The sequence below is a fragment of the Akebia trifoliata genome, chromosome 13 (genome assembly GCF_017979445.1).
Source record: "Akebia trifoliata isolate Shusen 1 chromosome 13, ASM1797944v1, whole genome shotgun sequence".
In the NCBI taxonomy this organism is placed as follows: domain Eukaryota; kingdom Viridiplantae; phylum Streptophyta; class Magnoliopsida; order Ranunculales; family Lardizabalaceae; genus Akebia; species Akebia trifoliata.
Genome location: NC_141387.1, coordinates 32,121,597 through 32,147,245, shown reverse-complemented (window position 1 = coordinate 32,147,245; position 25,649 = coordinate 32,121,597). Strand labels below are relative to the sequence as shown.

At 33.2% G+C, this 25,649-nt stretch overlaps 1 protein-coding gene across 3 annotated transcripts in view; it reads left to right on the top strand.

The window, feature by feature from the left end:
• The first annotated feature begins 7,194 nt into the window (after positions 1 to 7,194).
• Positions 7,195 to 25,649, top strand: part of ALDH5F1 (aldehyde dehydrogenase 5F1) — a 34,596-nt gene continuing 16,141 nt past the window's right edge. For 2 of the 3 annotated variants that reach the window (XM_086421543.1, XM_086421542.1), the window contains exons 1-8: positions 7,195 to 7,352; positions 11,779 to 11,892; positions 12,744 to 12,843; positions 16,915 to 16,963; positions 19,168 to 19,255; positions 19,374 to 19,484; positions 22,630 to 22,692; positions 22,859 to 22,969. In XM_086421543.1, coding sequence (XP_086277669.1) covers positions 7,224 to 7,352; positions 11,779 to 11,892; positions 12,744 to 12,843; positions 16,915 to 16,963; positions 19,168 to 19,255; positions 19,374 to 19,484; positions 22,630 to 22,692; positions 22,859 to 22,969 — 765 coding nt within the window. In that variant the 5' untranslated portion in view covers positions 7,195 to 7,223. Of the gene's footprint in view, positions 7,432 to 11,778; positions 11,893 to 12,743; positions 12,844 to 16,914; positions 16,964 to 19,167; positions 19,256 to 19,373; positions 19,485 to 22,629; positions 22,693 to 22,858; positions 22,970 to 25,649 lie in introns of all 3 variants that reach the window. The other variant, XM_086421544.1, reaches the window with a different exon arrangement.

Sequence of the window (25,649 nt, the reverse complement as noted above, 5' to 3'; positions counted from 1 at the left end):
CACAATTACTGGGGGTCGCCCTCGAGCAAAATATTGGGCCCATTTGGTTTGGTTTTGGATCCGACTCGTTTAACCTCTTTGTAACCCTAAGTATATAAAGGGTAAGATATGAAACCCGAAAGAGGGTGAGAGATATACGAGAGACAGAGAGAAATTGTAACCTAGTTCTTTTTTGATTAATATAGTGAAATCGTTATTTTTCGCCCGTGGACGTAGGCCGATGCTTTGACCGAATCATGTATATCTTGTGTCTTGTGTGATTTTTGTATTCTTGTTGATTATACTTCGGATCATAGGGTTATTTTCTAACATTTTTTTTTATGAAATCTTAGTCTAAAAAGTATTCTTGAAGCAAAAATATCGTAACTATCCTTTCAATGATTTTTTAGATTAAAAAATGTATTTATTTGAGAATATTTTAGGTCCTCCTATGTTTTAAAATTAATGAAAAGTCCTTTGATTATGGTCATCTCTTATGAAACAATGAAAAAATATATAGATAAATTTAAAAAAAAAAATCATTATTTTCTCATCCAAAAACTTATTATCTTTAACTCACATAGATGATGATGGAGATGAATATTGTCATGATCACCATCAAACTGATTTGATCTATGTATATTAGATTTATTAAAATATATAAATAATTTTCATTAACAAGTCGACTTAAATGAGTCAAATAAAGTGGCCCCACAATTGCTCTTGGATAAAATATTTATCCTAACTGGATGTAAGTTTGTCCCCCTATAAAACTGGGCCCTAGAGATGTGTTTTATTATATAGATATGTATTTTAAAGACAAAATCTTTATCCACTTTGTCCAAGGCTTCACTTAGTGAACCCTAAGGAAAATTATTTTTTTGAGAAAATGTGATTTGTAAATATATAATTGAGCATTTTCCCGACAGATTATCTATTTTTTGAAATTTTGATATTTCCCTCCTGATAGTAAAATATCCTCCAACCCAACCCTTGGAAAATGATGTTCTTAATGCCTGATGTTCTTCTTTCACGATTACCTCATCCCTAAAATTAAAAAAGTCTTTCCTTCTAACATTTTCTTAAGTTTAATTATATATTGAAATTTTTTTTTGATAACCAATCATCTTTCATTTGAATTGTATTTGAAGTTGATTTTAGTGGTATAGATTTATCTAATCAGTGAGCCATTACATAATCAGGCCATGCTAAGATCTCGTGTAACCAATTTAGAAGATATGTATTTGTGACCAAACAACATTTCATATTCTTATTTATCTTATTAATTAATTATTAATTTTTTAAATATTAAAAAAATTAAAGCATCACTAATAAAAAGAAATGCGTCATTGGCATTCGATTTGATATCTCAATCTAATTGCCTGAAATGCCAAAATATCAGTATCTTTGTTGATTTGATTTTTTTTTTAAATATGAATATTTATAACTAATACAAGATAAGTTTTTGTGGTTTTAACATCTCTTAATCTACATCCACATTGTATACACCCAAATTTGAATGGGTCCCACTCAAAAATGGCTCGAAAAAATGTATTTTTATCAAAAAATTGCCAACGGGCTTAAGGGTCTAAATCTTCAAAAAATACTTATTTTATTTCAAATAATAGCCTAAGGCCCTCTTGTTTAACCCATGGCTAAAAATAAACCATCTCCTATCATAAACCTTCACCCCATAAACCCTCACGACCTTACTTTTCAAGTCAACTCAATCCCATACATATCCTAATCTAATCAAGTCCAACCCAACCCCTAAGTCCATTGGACCTAAAATAGTCATAAATCCAACCCAACCTAAATCAGTACCCAATACCCAAATCCATAAAATTTAAGTCCAAAGACATTTTCTCAACATATTTAGTAAATTATGCTACCACCTAATCCTACCCTACTCCCTCTATATTCCTTAAATCATTTCACCACCCTATCTTACTCTCTACTTCATACTCTACATCTAACTTATCCTTCACATGTCATTTTCATAACTAACCTCCCAAAATCATAAGAAAATTTCATTCCTACTCTCATACAATTGAAAATTTTAAAAGAAAAATAAAATAAATGTCATTTTCATTTGTTTATAGGGTTGAACTCTTTTATCCCTAAAAATGATCTCCTAACTTTATATAAATCACATTTTCTCACAAATTCAAAAACATATTCTCAAGCCCCATCTCAAGTTATTTCTCTCAAATTCTGATTCTAAAACATGCTATCAACCCCCCTCAAAAATTTAAAAACTTTCTTCAATCTCACTCAATTCTCTCTATCTTCTCTTCTCCAAAAATCTAACACAAATACATCATCAAAAACAAAAATAGCAAGAATTTAAGAAGAAGAAAAAAAAGTCCAAGCCTCAAGGTAGGTATAGGAAATAATTTTCTCCTCTTTCTTCTTCATCTCCTTCTCCTAACTTCTTCATTTTTACTTCTTAACTTTTAATTTTTTTTTTATGTCTACCACCATAAAAATGTAAGAGGTGACTCCCATGATTTAGGCCATAAATAAAATCCCTCAAAAATTGAAGGTATAAACTTTCATTTCCAATAATTTTTCTTTTAAATTTTTTCAAAAAATGAAAAATGACCAAACAATAGGTTACCACCTAACGTGAAGGGAATAAGATGCCTAACACTCCCTAATCCTTAAAATGGACTCCCTTTGTTAGATCTTAGGTAGATTAATGTATTTTATTTGTACGAGAGTCATTACAAATAAAAGTGATTTTTTGAAACTATTTTTCAGATGCCTATTCACATCCTATTCTAAAAAAAATGGTAGTAACTCCAAATCCAAGTAGAAATTGGATTTTTAATGAAAAATCCATGTCTACATACGTTATAGAAAATAGTTTTTTTTTTAAATAATTTGACATCTGTTGATTCATAAAAATACAAAAAGCCATGCTATTAAAATGAGAAATCCATTAGTTTGAATTTATCCTAGAGATATGCGATGCATATTTATTTAACTATTATATTTCATGTTTTAATAGTTGGGATTTATTGACTTTTTATAAGTCATTATCATTGTATTTTTATTTTTTTGGAAATCGAGGGGTTTAGGCCTCTTAGAGCACCTATCAATCCCCATCCAATTAATATTTAAGGCATGTATAAATTTTTTTTTCATAAGTCACTACCAATGTATTTCATTTTTATTTTTTTTAAATCGAGGTGTTTGGACCTCTTAGAGCACCCAACTAGTCCCCACCCAACTAATCCTCGAGGCACATGTAACCCTCTTCCTCTCACGCGCAACAAGTAATTTTTGGGATAAATCCCAGTGGGTGGCCAACAAAGGGGCTTGAAAGTTAAGACCTTTATTTTTTTTGTGGAAGGCCTTGGTCATAGTGCCCAACCATTATATTTCATGTTTTAGTTGTTGGGATTTAGTGTATTTTCTCATAAATCACAAAATCCCAACATTATTTCAAAGACATGCAAGTTTGGTCTTCAAACATGAACTCAACCATTGAGATTTTATATATAACATATCTCGAAGAAACATATGTTATTCTCGATCGTTGGATTTCTTATTTTAACTATTGGCATTGTGTGTTTCTTCATGAATCACTGGATCCTAATCATATTTGAAACACATACACATTTATTTTTATGGATAGGGAACCGTTATTTCATGAACATAATGCAATCCATTAAAATACGATATGAGGATCTTAATATTAGATAGATAATAAAATTTCATGATGCATGTTTAATTCTAATAATTAGATTTCATGTGTATTAATGTTTGAGATAGGCACATCCCTTGGTCATTATTTTGGGGAGATTCTGTTGCCACACCAACTTTAGCTAAACCACACCTATTCATATGTAAAGCACCAAAGAATTAAGGGTCAATCTCTGTTTTGTGCATTGAATATGACGAAATTTCGAATTCAATAAATTGTTCATTTTATTCCCAAAACATGTTTTTTAGGGTGAATGCATCACTTTTATAATCTATGAACTCATGAGTTCATCACTTTTAATGTTAACGAATTCATAGGTAAAATATCAACGATTTTGTCATTATCAATGACCTCGTTGGTAATTTATTGGCGAATTCGTTGATTATAAGAGTAACGAATTCATTAGAAAAACATGTTTTAAGAATTAAAATGAACAATGTATCAAAATCAAAATTTTGACATAAGTTGCGCACGTTTTGGGAAATATCCCAAGAATTAACATACATCTTGAGGTGGTGTTTGCAAAAGTTGTTGTGGCAATATAAACTCTCTTATTTTTAGTTTAATTATTTGTTATTTATAAGAGGGATTATTCGACAAACCTATCTATTACATTTTTATTACAAAAACGCCATTGGAGTTGTTAAAACCTAACTTTTATAAAGTTTGTTGCCCAAGAAACCTTGAAGTGAATATCCATGTCATAAAATTCAGATTGATGCATTAATCAGTTACTCAACATGCGTTGGAGTGGATCCTAACATCATCAATTTTTAACGTCAAAAAACATGTTCTAATGCCATAGAGTTATAAATAAAAGAACTCCAAGAACTCAAAAAAAAATTTTTTTTTGAAGAAAACAAGTTATTTTTCATAGTTGAATTTAAGATTTAAATTTGGGAGTTCAATGGCCATTATTTCAACACTTTGGCTCAAGCTCAAAAATGATTTTTTTTTTCTTTTTAATATAATTTTCCCATGATATCTAGACGTATGTGGTGTTGAATTGCCATTTTGATAATTCATGTGGGCCCAATATCCTTTAGTAAAGGTTTGTTCGGTAACAAATTTGATGAAGTAAGGGAACTTTTGTAATAAAATTGCAATAGATTGATCTGCCCTACAGATATAAGAATGTTTGTCGTGAAACCTCAATGTTATATTGTTTAGAGTCGCCATCATTCTTTTTTGGAAATGTATGTGAATAGGCACCCGAGATGATTTTAAAATTTTTATTTGTCATTGTAGTGACTCTTATTTATTGAAAAATGTATGGTCTACCTAAGATCTAAGTAATGAGGTCCGGTTAGAGGATGGGGAAGGTGTTAGACATCTTATCCTCTCCACCAAAGTGGCTACCTTGAATTTGACCATTCTTTTTAAAAAACTTAATAAAATAAATAAAAAAATACATAAAAATATATGTTAGAGGTGGTGTGTGTATTAAGTGAAAATATCCCCTTAAAGAAGGGTTTTGATGTCAATGTGACATTGAAAATATCTTACGGAGAAAGATGACTCATGTAGTCCACACTATTTTTCATGAATATGAATGTTGATTTAACCTTTTAAAGAGATTCCATGATGAAGTTCCTTTGAGGTCATAATTTTAATGCATATATGCAAGGCCAAAAACTTAATATTTCACCCCTAACAAAAAGGTGACACATTTCTTCATCATTGCTAAGCATATGTGAGTGAGTATATCATGTACAATATGATGCATGAGTTATGTGATAGGAAAAAGAAAGTTTCAACCCCCACCCTTTCGACTGAACCTTAGTCCAACCAACCAGAGGTGGGAGAAGGTGTGCATTACATCCTAAAGGATTTCTAAAAACATAAAATAAAGTGGAGGGTTAGAAGTAGAAAGTGCAAATGCTAAATAATATAAACCTAATCTAACCCACCTTATCTCTTGGGTTTTTGAATAAGCTTGAGTTTTGAGACGACCATGAGAATTGAATGTTTTGGTTGATAGTAGATGGTTAAAGATGGTATGATTTTTTTGTTGACGATTGAGAAATAGATGAGAGTTCTTAAGTTGAAAGCTAGCTTAAGAGAAAGTTAGAGAGGTGAGTAGAGATTTTGGTAGAGTTTGAGATTGAAAGATGGGGGTTTGAAATTATGAATTACTCATAAGAAATGATGTTATTTATAGAGTTTTTGGAGAACCTTTTAGGATAAAGTGGTCAAACCCTAAAAATAAAGATAATGGACATGAGGTTTATGTTATTCTTTTTTGATTTTTTATTTGTATAAGGGTAAATGTGAAATTTGTGAAGAAATCCTAAAACTATTTTTTGATCTTTGATTTTTTGATAAATAAAGGTGAGAGAACAAAAAGTACTTTTGAGATGGTGAGTAGGAGAGTGACATGTGTAAAAATGAAGTGGTAGGTAAAAAGTAGATCTTGATTCATTTATAAATAACTCATAAAGCAAGGGTGAGTGTATATTTTTAAAATGAACTAATGAGAGAACTCCATGTATGTACTTGAAGATTTTCACATTTTGAAGGTAAGATTGAAAGTTCTCTCAATTCTAAGGATTTATACCAAAAGACTAAAGTACTTTTTTGGTTTTACCACACTTTTTGATACGAGTATTCTTGGATTTTCACAATGAGGAGTTGATTATCCAATTAGATTATAGCATAGAGTATTGGAGACTTATGAGAAATTGATATGTGTCACATTTTGGGAGGATGTGTAGATCATAGACTTATAATAGGTTTGGTGTTGGGTTTAGAATGAACTTGATTTTGGGTTAGGATATGAACTTGGGTTATAGGCTTAGGGTTAAGTTTGGATATTTGGACTAGGCTTGAGTGTGAATTTAGTATGGAGTTAGGATATGGACTTGGGTTGTGGGTTTTATGGTAGTTTAAGTTTGAGTATTTGGACTAGAATTGAGTGTTGATTTGGTATGAGATTAGGATATGAGTAATGAGTTGATTAATGGAGAGTGAATATAAATTAGGAACAATGTTTGGACATGTAAAAGTATATGATATGATGTATATATGCATGAAAATGATGTCAAGTAACAATGCTGACTCATTGGAGGGCTTAAACTCTAAATTAAAATTAACTCGAGAAAATTTTAAATTTTTTTATTGAATTCATATAAATTGGGGTGTCTACATACCCAATTGGGTGAATTTATAATGGGAGTTGATGGAATACTTGTCCCCTTATAAGAAATTTAAAAATCTATGATGACAGATTTTAGGGACATATAAACTAATCCCCACAATTTTTTGTTTTTACTATTTGTAGTCCTCAAATGACCAAAATCCTGGCTTTGCTCTTGTGCCTCCTGTGCCCTGCCCGTTAATTATTATTGATGATGTAACTAGTTTTGTACTGGTCAGGGGAAAGTTTGACTTATCCAAGTTAGATGACATAGGCGTGGTCAAACAACCGGACTCATCTATGAGTCACAACCCGAACCCATAAATCCAATTCTTAAACTAAAGTCATTATTCTTAAATAAATATTTCAATCTTCTTTAAAATATATAATTCACAGATGTCGTGCATTGTGAAATCAGATTCTCAGCTTTCGATGTCGATGGCACGCATGTTCTTGGTCCGCTCCAATTGGCTCGCTCGCCCCTCACACGCTTCTTGCATGCATTCCCATCTCTCTCTCCGTCAGGTCTCCTCATCTTTCTCACTCTTTCTCTTTCTCTCTCTCACACACACTCACACAGACTCAGAGTAGCAACAAAGAGCAAGTAATGATCTAAATCTAATTTAGGGTTTGTTATAATTATGTTTGCTTGTTTATTTATCTTTTTTTTGTAATGTTTTTTGAATCATGCTTTAGAACATCAGTTATTTGAGTTAGTTTGCTTGTTTATTTGGTTGAAATTTTTGAATATTTATCAGTCATATTTTGTATTGGAGAAAAAGAAGTGTTTTTGATTTTATTGTTTAATTGATTGAATGGAAATTGGATATCTTTCAATCTGATTGTCGTGTTTACGCAACCGATAAAGAAAATTGAATCCACTAGGAAAATAAGATAAATGATTCTAAAGGAAATTGAAGTTTTATTGATAATCTGAATAATATAAAATACATCCCTCACTATTGTTTAAGTAGACTTTTCAGATTTCTAATTTGAATGCACTTGTACTACAAAATTGCTTTCCCAAAATAGTAAACTTTCCAAAAGTAGTAAAAATTTCATTCAACCAAAACTTCTGTATTAACCTTATAATACTTAATCATGACCTTTTAGTACAAACCCAAACTCAAAATAGCCCAAAAAAATGCTAAAATGGAATTTATTAAATATAGAAAGTAAACGTCAAAAAATGCATTTTGAACCTTTTTTCATCATTGTAAATGTGCCCAATGATCCCTAGCAATTCTTGTTTTTCTGAATTTGTTTTATAATAGTCATTCTGATTTATGGTCTCAAAGTTATGCTCATTTGAAGCTAAGGTTCCCATTTAGCAGTTCGGCCCATCTTCTTTTGGTCTTTTTGCTCCATATAGTCTTATGAAGCTCAACCTATATCACATGTAGTGTGCGAATTGTTTTGGTTAAATCATGTTAATTGCTCATGAAGTGAACATTGTGTTTATATGGAGATTGGTCATTATGCATTGAAGACATTTTTGTTGGATGGAGAGGTCGTGTCTCTGGATTTGTTTTGCATTTGTTGGTTCTGTACTTATGTTTTAATAAAAGGTATTGTTTATTGTTTCACTTAGTTCACACGTTGCATTGTTAATTGAAAATTCCATAATGTGACATAGACCTTTTTTTATGTAATAGTGCAACAAATTTGATTTTGCTTCCTTAAATTCCTCATCTTCTTCTACGCATGAGACCATCAATATTGATCGATCATTTTTCCCGAGTAAAAAGAAGTCAGTATGGCTTTTATTGGCTCCATTCTAGAAATTAACTAAATCTTCATTCCTCTTTTTGAAATACATGTTTGCTATAGCGAAGTCATATACCATTGAAAATTCAAGAAATGCATTTATCATTTTATTTTTTCTCCAAATCGAAGTCCTTCATTCACCCTCTTTTAGCAATTTAATCTACTAAGTGAAGGTGTAATGAGAAAATGGAAAAGTGAGTATTTATTTATTTTGGGACTCAAATTAAGTATTTAATTACGCACTCTTACTAGGTGGGAGTGTTGTTTTGGAGTTCACATGCTATAAAATAAGTTGGGAGCCAAACTAAGTCTTTAATTATGTACTCTTACTAGGTGGGAGAGCTGCTTTGGAGCATACATGCTATAAAAAAAGTTGGACCTAGATAAAGTATATGGAGTGTAACTTTAGTAATCACACACAAGGAGAGGAAGGTAGGTCAATCTAGATGGCAAGGAAATGCCCCAAAGCAATCATTTTCCATGTCTTTGTTTTATCATCCTTACATAGAGAAAGATGAAGAGGATGTTATCTATAGAATTAGAGTTGGATGGTTAAAGTGGAGGTTTACTTTTGGATGGTTGAAATTAGGAATAACATGCTCATAGATTGAGCGTAGCAAAGATGGATGGTTGGAAAGGCTAAGAAAGGTAAAACAATAATTGAACAACTATGTGGGAATGTAGTAGACTTAATTGGCGATAAACTATCGAAAGGGCCAACTTTGCTAAGTTGGTAAAGCTTGTGGAGTGTTGATACCATGACCTAGGTTCAGAACTCGTTGGAGCTGCCTTAAAGCTGACAACTAACCCTCGCTTTCCTAGGAAAACAAAATGGTGATAAACTATGGGAAGTTGATTGGGATGGCCCAATCTTGTAGAATGAAGATCGATAACAATCCTTTTAGAAGGATCATTGATGTAGATAGGCTTGCCGATACTTATCTCAATGCCTATGATTGAGTTAAGATGCATCGAAAAAAGAAATCAGCAGCATTGACTGAGTCAACTCGGGTTAACCATGTCAACTTGACCCAAGTTTTGACCGGTTCACAAGACTTAGTCCAACTTCTCTTAGGACTCTTTATTTTATTGTGTTTTTATTTTTTAAGTTGCTTAAGTAGTCCTAGTTAGTTTCTATTTCAATTTTACAAAGTTGCTTTTCCTACTTAGTTTCTAATTTGTTTTATGTTTCTATTCTTTTCTAAAATTCGTTTTTATTCTTTAGGTTATAATTAGAAGTCCTTTTAGGTGTTCAAATTGAGTTCTAATAGGATTATAAGGTTAGTAATATGTTATAGATAGATTAGGAAGCAGTGTTGTCAAATACGATTGCATATGCAATTTAGAGTTTCTTGTTCATTATGCCATGACATACAAAAGTATGCGATGGCATATTACTCCAATGGGCAATGATTTGACTATTGGAGCATTAAATTCAAGTTTTTTTTTATAATTTATCTTCTCCTACAACTACCGTATTTTTACCCCCCTATTCATGCATTATTCTAAGCTATTTCTTTTATTCTTTAACTTGCATATATTATCTTTAAATCTTATTTTTTTACTATATTTTTTTAAAATATTGAGTTTATGCATTCTAACATAAGATCATAGTGTCTAATGATTAAACTATTAAAGCAGAATCCACTTTAATTATCTAGAACTAGAACTGGATAATTAAAGTAGGCCACCCTCGTATCATGAATAGTTTATATATTACTGACTATTTAGCTTCCTGAGTTCTTTTGTTCTTGTTATTAAATGACTAAATGTAATCAATTTTATTCTATTTGAGAAATGAGTGATATCTAAGATCCAAATATATTATTATTGGTTTGTTTTTATTTTCTTATATTTTTCTGATTTTTTAAACCTTCCCCCCACCCCCCTCTTTTTTCACTGTTTTTATTTATTTTCTTGAAATAAAAAAAATATTTTGTGCAATATGAGACCGCATATACCATATGCTATTTGATATCATTATAAGGAAGTTACTTTTTAGTATTTTAGAATGTTTTTAAGTTGTTATGAAATTATCTATATAAGGAGCTCCAATAAACAAATTTAACAATGAGTTAGTTTTTTTGAAGATTGATTAATAAAAGAAAAAATGAGAGACTTCTTCCCTTTATTTGTTTTTTTATTATTATTATTTTTATTTTTGAGCATAAGAACTCGATATTGATTCTTAATTTTAGTATTTGCGATTGATTGCTATCAATCTTAAACCTAGATTGAAGTTTCTAGTCTGTTTTGCTCGATATAGAGATTCTTCATTACTCTTAGTTCTTGAGATTTCACCCTAGAACCAGATTTTTAACATAAACTCAAGGTTTGTGTGTTCTACCATACATCAATCATTGATCATGCAAGTGAAAGATTCTAAAAGAACGAGAAGAAAGCCAAAAAGGACATGGATTGAGGTGGGAGAGTGAATATAAATATAAATTTTTATCTTTATCGATAAAAAAAAAAGAGTGAATATAAATAACTTGATCAATAAAAGAATGACTTTAGGGGTTCAGTGGAGGAACAATATTCATAGCCGACCCCAAAGTTTTGGGAGAAGGCTTTGATGACAATTAAATCATTATTTAAAATGCCTTATTTCAACTATTTAGGGTCAGCAACATGAACTCTGTTTTACCATTTATTTGTTAAGGAAGTCAAGAATTAATTTGGAAATATTACAAAATATAAAGGTAAACAATAATGTTATCCTAAAATTAAGATGAAGAGAAATATATAATGGTAGCATTAAAGAAATAAACAATTGAAGTCAAAAGAGTACTACCTAAAAGGCATCTGAGGAAGGGTAGCATGGTTTGGGAACCGCAATGGGTAAGGGATAGTTGCTTCTCTTGCACTCTTCCTCGTACCTCTTTAAGGTGAAAATATGGACATCAAGTGGATATGTCTATGGTAGGAGTGCTTACAAATTGTACAACCAATCATTTTCTTGATTTTTACATGAGTTTGTAACTGAAGTCCCCTTCACTGTAAAAACTCCATGAGCTTTCTTTATACTTTGGCTTCATCTTGAACATGTAGTTTTCTTCTCATATGTTCTGAAAGTTCTTTTCCCACCCTGTGAAGATGGTTGTCTTTACTTGCCGACCTATTATCATTAATGGAATTTTACAAATATTTAATATTTCTGAAAAAAAGGATTTGGATGTGTCAGTTAAGCATGGATACACAAAGCACTGTTACTCAGCTGAGTGGTTCTGGTCTCTTTCGAACTCAAGGCCTAATAGGAGGGAAATGGACTGAAGCATATGATGGAAAGACCATAGAGGTTTGAAAACGTGCTTATTGTTTTACATTTTATCATGTATGTTAAGTTCTCATCGAAAATTATGTTGATTGCCCAAGTAGTAGTAGACTGAATAAAACTAACACTTACGAGACCTTGACAACAAATTGGAGGCCATATGGTAAGAACTCGGAATGGTAGCTTCTTGTGCTGATTTATGCGAAAAATACAATTGTTTTTGTTTTATGTCTGCATCATGATACTTATTTCACGTCTTTTAGTTAATGTCTTGTTGGAGTTATTATATAACCCAAAATTTATATGTATTCCTATTGTATTGAAAGAAATAGTCAGCAATCGTATTTGCATTGCAGACTGAGTAATTATCTCTCATCTGAATAGACCAGCTATTTTACTTCAAGTAATAAGCATCTCGATGTACCCTCTTTTCTCCAATGTCTCATAATGCGTGAATGTGAAACAAACCTAATACTGCTTGATGTCAGGCTCTCCTACTAGGACTATAGTATTTGTGCTAATTGGGATAACTATCCTATATTAATAGTGTTTCTAGCTCAAAACCAATGTACCTCCATATTTGTTCCTGATAATATCGAGTTATAGCTGGAAAAATGTTTTTCTAGATGTGCTTGGATCTCCAAGGCTACGCCAGCCAAAACCACCTCTGGAGTTCTTGTCACTCTTTGATTTAGTCAGAAATTATTATCGTAAATATATATGAAATCCTGAAGGCCCTGTACCAGGTTTCCCAATATCCTACTCTCCTTAACCGTTGACTAACTTTTCCAAGGTTTGCTGCTCTACTATCATAGTTCTTTTAGTGCTGTTGGTGGAGATGGCATGGATGCTGAAGAGGTTTCTTGTCATGCCAGGTCTGCGATCCTGCCACTGGAAAAGTGATAGCAAATGTCCCATGCATGGGTAGGAGGGAGACAAGTGATGCAATATCTTCAGCATACACCACTTTCAATTGTAGGGGGCTTTATATACTCTCAGTCCTTTTTTCATTTTCTTGCACATGTATTTTCTAGTACACTTAGCACATTTTTGGTACTAACTTCTTGATGCCAGTTTTTGGAACTATGAGTATGATCTTCGTGTTCATGTAAACTTAATGCTTTTGACTTTTGTACCTAGAGTTGAAGTAAAAAATATGAATGTATTTTATGCCTCTTGGACTTAGCCATTGGATCGTCATGCCGTAAGTGGAACTTGCTACTTGCTAGTACTCCTGTTGGCTGGTGCTTCAATCAATAATGCTGCATGGTTTGGTTCCATACCTCCGAAAAGGGAACCTTCACCACTGCATGCATGACTAATAATGTGGTTAATGTGGCTCCAATCTAATAAGCCCAAATAAAAAGCATAAAAATGGGTTCACTATAAGATAAGCTGGTAAGAAATTTTGGGTTTAGCTACACATGCTTTTCTAAGGTTCCATCCATATTGGGCCATAGCTTCTGCTGAAATTTGCTTCTTTGAATTGTTTTTTACCACCTCAATCAGCACTATCATCATCATCAAAGCTTTATTTCCTTAAGGAACTGTTGGTATAAATACAATATTTATTTTTGTAAACATTACAAATTTTTTTATTGAGTCTAGAGGAATCTTCTTTAAAGATTTCACAGGGAGATGTGATTGGGTATGTAGATTGTCTTAGTCATTTGGGCTGGTCTGTTTACTTTTTGTACGCTTTTTGTTGGTCTCCTCGACACCATGTCTTAATATAAGTTGCATTTACCTATCTATCTATTTATATATAAACATTACTAAGAAATATGTTAAAATTTCTCTTAAAAAGTTTTTATGAACTTCAATTACGTGCTTACAATAGACAGTTTGTTGTAGATCCAGGGTTATTTTATATAGATGAAGGGTATAAATTTGAGAGAGAATGGAGTAAAATTCTGATGCAGGACGACGAGGGGAGATAAAAAAATGGAATTTGATCTAGGAAAAATAGGGGATTTAGGAAATTTTGGTTGGGGATTGGGTTAAGGATTTAGGCGATGATTGCAAAACGTTTCCGGTTGAGGGTATATGGATTAGGGGAGGGTTTAGGGTATTTGGGTGAATTTGATTTTTGGATTTTGGGCAAGTATGACCACAATCTCAACGTAAGAAAATGGAATTTGATTTTGGTAAGAAAAATGGGGATTTAGATAGAGTATTTGGGTATAGAGTATATTTGATTTAGGAGATTAATGAAGTAAGGGTTAAAAAAAGTGAGGAAGAGTTAAAGGGTAAAACAAAATGAGATTTGTAGGTGTCAAGAATCAAGAATCAAGAAAATCAAGAACAAATGATTAAAAGAAAATCAAGAATATGATTCTTGATGGATTCAAGAATTCAAGATTTCAAGATTTCAAGAAAATTAAAAGAATAAAAATAAAGAAAAATAAAGATTAGAAGAAGAAAGAGATATTGGATTCACTCCAAATTGCTTCACACCACACCCATTGTTGGGAAGATCAAGCTCAAGCTTTCTTTTTGTTCATTCCTTCATAAAAAAACCCTAATATAGTCTATATAAAGAAAATAAATTTAAGAATCCTAGTAAAACTAAAATACCATATAAATAGATCTAATTTTCGTAACTTTCTCTCTCCTAATTTTCAAACCCTAAGAAACTTAAATAAATGATAAAGTTACTAAACTGCCCCTAAATATTATACTAAGACCATGGGTCAATAAAACATCAAAATAAGTCAATAAAACATGAAAATAAAGTCCTACAATAGAAATCTAGATAAAAATAGAAATCTACTCTTTAAGATTTGATGTCTCCATCAATTATCTTCGATTGGAAAGATTTCGCCATTGGCGAAATAAAATTGTAGTAATTCTCATCATTAGTTACGTTCCGCATTAAATTCCCTTCTAAGCTTATAAAATGATTCATGTGTTGTGAAATGCCTTTACAAGCTTATAAAATGACTATAGGTACATAAGCAATGTAAAGACATAAATTTGACCACTCTTGAGCATTAGGAACGCAAATTTGACTACTCTTGAGCATTTCTTTGATAATTGACAATCAACCTCAATATGTTCAGTTTTGTCAGGTTGAATTAGGTTATGAGTAATATTGATTGTAGCTTTGATCACAATATAAGCTCATTGGCTCCAGTTCCTCAACTTCCATATCCCGTCGTATAAAGTCTTGGACCATAGTAATTACCCCATATGCCATGGACTTGAAATCTTCCTCAACACTTGATCGAGCAACAATTGGTTGCTTCTTACTTTTCCATGTAACTAAGTTGCCAACAACAAATGTACAATAGCTTGAAGTAGACCTATGATCTGTAGTTGATCCTAGTCCATTTGCATTGGTAAAAGCTGTTGTCTTTCTTATGTCCATGCTTAGCGAGTGATAGCCTTCCTCCTGGCGCCTACTTGAGGTACCTAGGAATCCTGTGTGCAACTTTAAGATGAGTGGTTCTTGGAGCATGCATGAATTGATTAATAATACTTGCAACATAGGTTGTCCAATTGAGAAAGAGAGAGACAGATTAGGCCCACCAATTGTTGAAAGCTATCATCTCTTTTCAATTATTCAACTTGTGATTATGTTTAGTTGGTATCTCATCTAGTGTTTAACCAACCTTACATATCTCTTTCAGGAGGTCCAAGATGGACTTCTGAGAGATAAAAATCCTTTTTATGAACTTGGCAAGCTCAATGCCAAGGATGTACTTCAACACCCCTAAATCTTTTATCTCGATTCCTTTTCTATGTATACCTTGAGGAATCCATCTTTCTAGGAGAGTTCCTTGTAACCACAATGTCATCGGCATAGACGATCAAGGCAATTATGTTGTCCTATTTATGTTTGATAAACATAGCATGATTAATTGTAACCCAATTTCTTTATTGCTCAAATGAACCTCTCAAACCATGTCCTTGGTGATTAGTTCATAGTAAGCCTTCTTGAGCTTACAAAATTTTCTTTCGCTACCTAAAAATTGGAATTCCAATGGTGTTTTTATGTACACTTCTTCTTGTAAATCATCGCGAAGTATGCATTCTTCACATCTAGTTGGTGTAATTGCCATGAGAAATTATATATGAGGGACAAGATTATTCTGATAGAGCTCATCTTTGCTAGTCTGTCAATCTTAAGCGATGTCTTAGCCTTACGTTCATTTCAGTCTGTCTTAGTCGCCCTTCGTTTCTAAGACATCCTTCCATTGCTCTAGTTTTTTATTCCTTCCTTCTCTATTTTCATTGACAAACACTACATTACATATACAAATAACATACATCATGGGATTTCCCCTTTAATTTGAGTAGTTAACCATGTATCACTAGAGCATAAAGGTATGGATTAGGGATGATCCTTGGTGCAAATTCCTCTCACTGGAAATTCCCTTATCTAACCTCCAACTACTCTAAAAGGAGTTATAAATTCCATCACATTTTAATAACATCAATATACTGTTCATGGTTCCCTTTTTTCCTTTACCTAAAAAGTGCACCACATTAACTCTCTAGACTCTCTATCATATGTTTTTTTCTATGTAAATAAATCTGTCTATTGATTCTCCATTTTTCCAAAGACTTCTCCATTAATTTTCAAAGTAGGAAAAATAGCCTCAATAGTTACACATCCTCGGCATGAAGCCAAATAGGTTTTGTCAACTAGACTGGATCGAATTTTATGTGTGCTGTCCACTAGTTTGTCTTTTAAAAAATAACACATTCCAATCATTATCACCATGATATTCTTATCCTGAAAAAGTTGAACGAATCTTGGTCGTCCAAAAATTTGGAGTTATATAATGCGTTTCAATACCTTTAAAAATTGCCAAATTTCTTTCAAGGTCATCAATAAGGCACTTCTAGCACAAAGATGAAGGATACTGTTTGTACTGGGTTACTTTAAAAAAAAAAAAAACTGGTATTTGTAATGTGACATGAGATGATACTTGATATTTGTGCTATCTTTGCACTGGATTAGATCGGACTTTGATTTTTTTATTTTTAAGATTATTAGTTGATAATTTATTCCTCATTCTCTCACTCACTCTTGTACAGCTTGGAGCAAACTCACTGCAAGCGAAAGGAGCAAATGCCTACGAAAATGGTATGTTTTGATAGCCTTACAAATGTCAAGTAACAATTTGTTTGTCATTACTTCCATTAAATGCTTAGATGATCCTAATTGTATTATATGCACTATATAGGAAGAAAAGAAAATTTTCATGCCATATAATTGTCGGTTGATGGAATACACATGTTCATGGAATACCATAATGGTAGAATACATTCATGAGGAAATTTTTAGTTAGTGTACAAGACCCTTAAGAGGATGCAAGGCAACTCATGATTGTTGGATCTTGTTAATGCACATCTAATGGTATGGTGCACATAACTTTTTTTTATAGAGCATAATGAGAATGGAGTCCAATTACTCCTTCAATTTATTCCCCAAAAAAGACAAATGACCAAGCTCTATCTCTCTCTTGATTGCTCTACTGAATCCATAGTGACTTTAGATTGTGTTTTTGTTCATTAGGGGTTGCTGTGGGTATAGGGCAAGAAATTGAAGATTAACGTTATTCAATCCAGTTGAAGGTTCCCCCTTTGGCTATCTTGATTCCTTGGGCTGCCCGTTTTAGATATAATTGCCCTAAAAAAGGGCTATGAAACATGTCCCAACTTTTTCTCAAGCTCTTAGACGAGCGTTTGCCACATGTTACACTCCTCATACACGCCAGTAACAAACTATGGAGCAAACGGAGGCCCAATACATGGGGCTTAGTCAAGTCAAGCCTACGTGTGCTAGTTGACGGAACATAACTATTTAGAAGAGCTCTAGCTCCTTTGCGTTTGGCGAAAGTTGCTTCCTTTGCTTTTTCCTCCTTTTCATCTCCTTTTTTGCACATAGGAAAACAACCCCACCCCTTTATTTCCGGAATGAATTTCCCACTGGGATAGGCGGTTGCCGGAGGCTTGAAGCTGACTTTTATGGGCAACACTTCCTCGTAGGGCCACCAAAGCGGGCTCCTTTAGCCGCATCGATTGTTAGAGCTCACTTCACACCAACAGAATCGTAAGCTTCTTTTGCCTCGGTACCTTTCTACATCAAGATTTGGCCCTGCCTATGTTCCGACCTAGTAGGCCTTGATCTCTTGATTGTTATCCCCAATTGGCTAACTGATGCAGGACAGTGAAGGAAAAATAGGAAAATAAGGGTTTTAAGGAATCTGATTTGAGGTGATTTTTGGAATTGGGTTAAGGATTTGGGCGACAATAGGAAAAGGGTTTCCAAAATCCCAATTGACTATATGTTGAAATATAAAACACAAAAATTTTCAATTACCACATTTTGAAACTATGATTAGGGGAAGGTTTAGGGTATTTAATTATGAGCTTTTGCAAGTATGACTATAATCCCAATGAAAATGGTTAAAGGTTTGTAGGATAAGGAAAGAATCAAGTGTTAAAGATTTGGAAAAGAGATTAATGAAATAGGGTTAAAAAAATGGGAAATGATTAAGGGTTGAGGTTTGTAGGTTTCAAGAATCAATAATTAATAATTAAGAAAGGAGTTTCAAGAATCAAGAAAGGGGTTTCAAGAATCAAGAAAAACAAGAACAAGGAATTAAAAGAAAATCAAGAAAAACAAAAGAATAGAAAAGAAAAATAAAAATTAGAAGAAAATAATGTTATATTGGATTCACTCCAAAATGGCCTCACACCACTCCATTAATGGGAATATCAAAGCTCCAATCTCAATTTTATACATCATTTTTCATTGAAGAAAATTATTGCAATAAGCAAGTATTTATAATGTTTTCTAAACCCTAATCTAATCTCAACCATCCAACTAATATAACGAGATCCAATGGTTGAAAATAAAACTTAAAACAACTTAAATAAAACAAAATCAGAAATGCCATCTATGTCCCAATCCTGTAGTTTTATTTCCCATGAATTTTCAACCTATGAAAACTCAGTAAAAACTCATTATAAAGTCATCAAATTGCCCCTAACACCTACGACTGAAGCATTAAGTAGAATGACTGCAAGGGCCTCTGGATTAAAGTTGTTATCGATTGAAAAGATAAAGGTCTTGTTGAGGGATTAAAAGTTAGGGAGAGAGGATGAACAATTTCCTGTCCCCAATTTTCTGATGAAAGCATTTTCTTTACTAGAGCCGCTTTTGAGTAGCTTAGTGCTTTGAAACATACTTTTATGTTTGATGCTGCATCAGATATTGTTATATTGTTTTGTACTTGTGGATGTCTGTTTGATTTTCTCTTTGTTCTTCACATGCTTTTGAAGGTATGATTTATTGATTGCCCACAAAGAAGATCTTGGGAAGCTTATAACATTAGAGCAAGGAAAACCTTTGAAAGAAGCTATTGGTGAGGTATCCCATTTGTTTTCGTGCTTTAAATAAATTTGGAAGATCAGCTATTGTGCTATATTTCATTTACTCTCCATCTTGAATGATGTCAACATATGTAATTTAGAGATTTACTTCACAGGTTAGCTATGGGGCCAGCTTTATCGAGTTTTACGCTGAGGAAGCAAAACGTGTATACGGTGATATAATTCCGTCCACACTAGCTGATCGCCGATTATTTGTTTTAAAACAGGCAAGTATATAATGAGCTTTGTATTTCAAGTTCAATGTCAATGTTACCTTTTTTCTTTTTTAATATTTGCCTGAAAGTAACATACACATTTATTCCCATAATTTTTTTTAAAAAAAATTATCTACAAATAACTTTTAATGACTTGTCTCTTACAAGCATAGTCACCAAGTCGGGGTTCGGGAATAAGTCGGCAAGGGGAAAATTTGATAAAATTGGGAAACATAAAAAAAAAAAAAAAAGTCGGGAAAAAATCGAGCTAGATTAGGGCTATGTAATGGTTCCTATTAGTGGGTGTTTTCATACTATATCATCAAGTTCCATATTAAACTAGAATGATAAATCAAGAATTCCCATGTTGATACTATTTATGCATCCATCCACAACAGGTAACCACAGATTCACAACATATTCAAGGTTTATATTATTCAAAATATAAAAAAAGACTACAATCATGTGTCCAAATTAGGATTCATTACACATCAGAAACATCAAATCAATGTCATTCTCATTTGCATCCTCATTATTTTACGCATTATTCGTGATTTAATCGCGAAGTTCATAGAAGTAACGTATTATTAAAAAAGTCGTGATTAAAACAGTGAAGGAAAAAGTCATGATTTAATAGCTACTTTTTCAATAATTAGGAGACTTTGGTGACTATGCTTACAAGTAGTGGATGCATGTTAGGAGGAGACTTAAGGTTTACACCAGCTAAACGAGACATAACCCTCCTCTATATAGGCTTGGACCATCGATGCTGTATAAAGTAAACACTACATATAATTGCTATGTTTCTTTAGCTGCCTGCTCGTTTTGGATGCCTCAGATTTTTTTTTCACAGTTTAATTTCATTAGAGAAACTTAGTTGACTATTAAAATCTTTGCATCTTATGAGAGACTGCAGTAAAGAAGCTTATGATCAGTTTATCTCATAATTTCACGTGAGTTTTATACATCATGTATTAAGTCTGAGATTATATATTTTATGCATATGTATATATTTTAAGCTAGCCAAGTGAGATTAGTGGTCAATAATTGGTAGGTGAAGGTGGGTTTTGAGCCCAGCTCGTTGCATCAAGCACTCACATACTTTAACCAACTTAGCAACCTTGCCCCTTCATACTCAGTTTGTATAATGTTTACTTCTACTAGTTTGCCTTTATATACCATTGAAACAAACATTTTAGCTATGGAGGAATCTGAACCCTTTACCTTTTTAGCTTGAGATTTTTTTTGGGTCTCATGATTTCGACTACTGTGGCCCATTTGTAAACTTAGTGCGTGCGTGTAAATAGGTTATATTTTTTGAGTGTGTATGTGGGTGCACATGCTTGGTATATATATATTCTGAGAGAGATTGCTGTTATTGTCTCCATAGAGTGAATGGAGGAGGTAAACTGAGTGCGTGCGTCTATATAGGTTATATTTTTTAAGTGTGTGTGTGTGTGTGCATGTGCATGCTTGCTTGTATATAGGTTATTTTTTGGATGTGAGAGCGAGATTGCTGTTATTATCTCTATCGAGTATCTATGGAAATTGAACAGACAGCACCTGACTTAGATCACAACCGGGTTGCCTCCTGTCTCTGTTAACCTTCTATGCTAGACCTTAGAATCAATAGAAACATCACTAGAACGATTTATTATAAAAGTTCATCTGCCTTAGTTTCTCAAGTGCAACTTCTTCCTCTTAAATCTGATTTGGTCAGCATGAATACAAAGTTGGATCAATTTGTATCATGATAATAAATTCTCTTTTAAAGAGAAGAACAAGGGAATGAAATTGGAATCTAATTTGGATGGATGATTCTTGTGCTTGAATTAAACAACTAGCGTCTCTCTTAAGTGATTCAAGAGCTACAGTTGGTTTTCATTAGTGGTGGATGTGGCAATTGTGTTCACTTCGTAGTATTAAATTTAAAATCCAAGTGTCTGAATATTTATAGTGGATGTGGCAATTGTGACCACAAAATGTCTTTTTCACTTACTCCCATCTGATGATAGATAAGTACTATTAAGCCACAAGGAAAGAGAGAAGTAACAATTGTTTGCACTTTGTAGTGTCAAAATTCAAGTGCAGAACATTTATAGTGTTGACTACAATAGGTCTCTTTCACTTATTTTTGCGTTGACAGCCTTTATCTGGTCTCCCCCCAACCACATTTTTGGTTCCTGTATGCCTCCTTGAATTTCTATCAGGTTGTCCCACTGAATTTTAACTTGCCACCATTTTTTTTTTTTTTTGGGTTTTGTTTTATTTTTAATACTTTGAAGTATAGTGATTGGAAAAGGTGCCAAAGATACAACTGAGCAAATATATCTAAAACATAAAGAACCAGTAACAAAGATTCTTAATAGGCACCTCAAAACATAATTGAAAGGAAGGTTTCAAATCCTCAGGACGGTGTGTTAGGCATCTTAGCCCTTTTGTTTTTCTGGGGAAACTGTTTAAGTAGTTCCGGGGCATTTTTTATTTTTATTTTTTTGAGAATTTTGTTGTAAGGTGGGAGAGGGTTTGTAATCTAGTCATGGACTAGTGTCTACTGTGGGCTGTGCTTTTGATAGGTCTTTTTGTTTGCTGTACTCTTTTGGGTGTCCACTTCGATCCCCTTTTTTAATGAAATTATCTTGATCTTTACCTATAAAAAAAAAATACATAATTGAAGGAGCTTACAGACCTTGTGTAGAAGGTCCCCACCTAAAAATGAATTAAGCACACCTTAGATTTGGAAGAAAAGTTCACTGGGTTAAGGAGGCCTCAATCTTCGTTACAATGGCCCCATTGTCATCGTTGCTAATGTCATTTTGCCCTCGTAAATGCACCTGTTCCTCTCCTTCCGAATTACCCACAAAGTTTCTGAAGGAAGAAGCTTGCATATATGATCCCCTCTAAAGGAGAACACATAAACATGCAAGCCTTTGTTTGTTCTCATTCAGTGACAGTAGTAGTCTGATCGTCATATTAATAAGTTTTACTTAATTGTCCTCAATTTTGAACTTCCATGTTATTTATTCCATATCAATCACTCATTCAGTAGTTATATACTTGCTTCACTATTTAACTTATGGACAAGTCTTTTGCAAGTTAATGAACAGCCATTTCCCTGTTTATTTATATATGGTTTTGTGTCATTCTTCTTTTGCAGCCTGTAGGTGTTGTTGGAGCGATCACACCATGGAACTTTCCTTTGGCCATGATCACTCGTAAGGTATGTTGTAGCCCATTATAGTTCAACCATGATGGAATTGTGCCTATTTGTTATAATAGGGCATTTGAAAGTAGACAACCTTTACCAATAAAAAAGAAATATAAAACCTGATTGTTGGATGTCTGTCATGTACAAGATCATGAGTTTCATCTTTATGTTTTATCAGGTTGGCCCTGCTCTTGCTTGTGGTTGTACAGTGGTTATCAAACCCTCTGAACTTACACCCTTGACTGCCTTAGCAGCAGCTGAGCTCTCCCTTCAAGCTGGAATACCACCGGTAATCTTTGATTAATGTACATATTTTTAGGAATTATTAGTTCCAGAGCCTATTCACTCCATCCAGATCCCTATGTCTTTCAACTCCCATGTTGCTTCATCCACTATTCAGGCAAATAAAAGAAACATTTGGGTTCTGAAAGAAGAAGAATTGACCTCTCAAATTATAATACCTTCATATGTTTCTGTTTGATTTAATAAGAGTTTGACATTCATCAGCCATCATTATCTACTTGAGACCTTTCTGATGGTTTTAGATGAACTGCTAATTAGGAATCTGCTTTTTATAATTTTTAAGATGTGAAGTTTCCATTATTTCTATAAAATGCTTATATAAATTATTTGTTCTTAATTTGTACTCGAATGGTATTCCTTTATGTTTTTGTTACATTTTTTTTGTCAAATTATTATCTAAGTGGAAGCTCAAATCAAAACAAAAAATGTGTATATTTCAAGGTTCATGGCCTAATTGTAGTAGATGAATAGAAGTTTGATTTCTTTCTATGGTTGAAGAGAACTTGAAGGAGCTTGGCTACAACCTCATCCTCATGTGGAGGGGTGTGGGTTTTGGCTTCAACCCAACAATCTGGGAATTTTTTTTTGTGTGTAACAACAAAAATAAAATTCCTATCTACAAAAGAATTTATATCGATAAACCTACTCCTTGAATGATTATTGATCATTGGATCATCTTAATAGTTCCAATTATTCAAACAAAAAGATCGACTCATTCCTGGTGGGGGATGATTTGGAGAGAGCATGAGATTTTGGTTTTAGGAGGGACTTCAACGATTGGGAAATGAGAAGTGTGGAGTGTCTATTGGAGCTAGTCGATGTGGAAATTACACTTAGTGAACAAGAAGATTGTAGATTATGGGCTGGTACAAGAGAAGAGGCCTTCATCTTGCGATCTATGTATATGGCTGAATTATCAGTTTCGACTTCCATGTTCCCTACTTCTCTGATTTGGGGTACAAAGGTTCCCTAAAAAATTTCAGTCTTCGCGTGGCAAGCATCCTTAGGTAGGTTAACCACTATGGATCAACTCATTAGAAGAGGTTTTCAAACAACAAATTGTTGCGTCCTATGCATGGAAGATCTTGAAACGGCTGACGACATCTTTTTGCATTGTGAAATAGCGAATCTGTTGTGGGCTCATTACCTTAGTCTTTTCGGTTTGGAAGGATGTCTACCTCATACAATCTGGTAGCTATTTAATCTATGACTATTTTGGGGGGATTCCTTTTCGCCGCTCAAAGTGGATCTTGTGGAGTCTATTGCCTTTTGCCGTTTGTTGGGGCCTATGGAAAGAAAGGAATAAGAGAACTTTTGAAGGAAAGGAGTCATCGATTGAGGAGCTCAAGATTAATCTTTTGGGATTACTTTCTATTGGGGAAAGGCTTCACAAGTGTTCAAGGGAATTTTCTTTGAGGATTTTGTCACTCGTTGAGATATAGTTTGTAATTTGGGAGATTAGCTGGATTTTTTTTTGGTTTTCCTTGTTTTTCTTCTTTTCTAGCTTTGTATTTTTGGGACTTCTCGTCCCCGTTCTAATGAAATTTAACTTATCAAAAAAAAAAAAAAATTATTAATAAGGAAAGAGGGTAAATTGGATATAGCAAAATAGAGGTCAAGGATAGTTACATAGAAAAGATATAGCTACACAAATACATTGACTAATTACCCCTTCCCCTTCATAAAATGTCCTATCTAAAACAAAGGAAGTAATTAATAAATCCCTTTACAATCCTTGAATAATTTAGTTTTTTGAACAATGCGAAAATAAGTTCCTTAATGTCTAAAATGATGTTGTGGATATCCACCTCCTTTCAGGCTAACGACCCCTTATTCTACTCCTTTCAAAGACCCCAACATATTGGAAATGGAATTGATTTCTAGAACAAACGATTCCTGATTGAGAGTGCTAATGTATGCCAAGCTTAGACACAATTCAAGCACATAATATGGTAATTATTCCAATAAATTTTGTGTTGGTCAAAAGAATAGGTTCATATTGATCTAACAATGTCACAGTGAATGAGGAGGTGATTGGCATTTTTCTCACTAGATATGCACATGGAACAAAAGTGAATAATGAATTTTTTTTTCTATAGATAATATGACCAACAAACAAAGGTTTCATGCAGAGAAGCATGCCACACACAAAGAACACTTTCTACGGGACATTGGATATCCACATGGTGGATCTCCCGGAAAATGGGGACCTGGCCCAAGATTTGTCACTTTTAGAAAGATTTGACAATGAACAATTCATCATGTTCCTTCGACCATTGCCATTTATCCTTATCCAAGGGGAATTGTTAATCAAGGATGACACCAAAATCAATCTTGCACTCACTGTTTCTCCTGAAGCTGAGCCCCACAAAACCCTTCAATGGACACTATCCTAAAATCTTTAATTCATTGTTAATCCCACTAGATAGGCCAAAGAGACTCAAGAATTCAAATGTAGAATCTCCATACCAATAATCCTCCTAGAAGTATACCTTATGGCTCTTGCCCACCTTAAAGTGTAATCTCTTAATAAAGTCATGGTACAAATCTTCAATTCCTCTCCAAACACTAAATCCTTAAGAAGATCACATCAATTAATTACTTAATCTGAATGACCTTCATCCAAAGTTTTAGCTGTTTTATTCCAAATCTCATAACCATTTTCC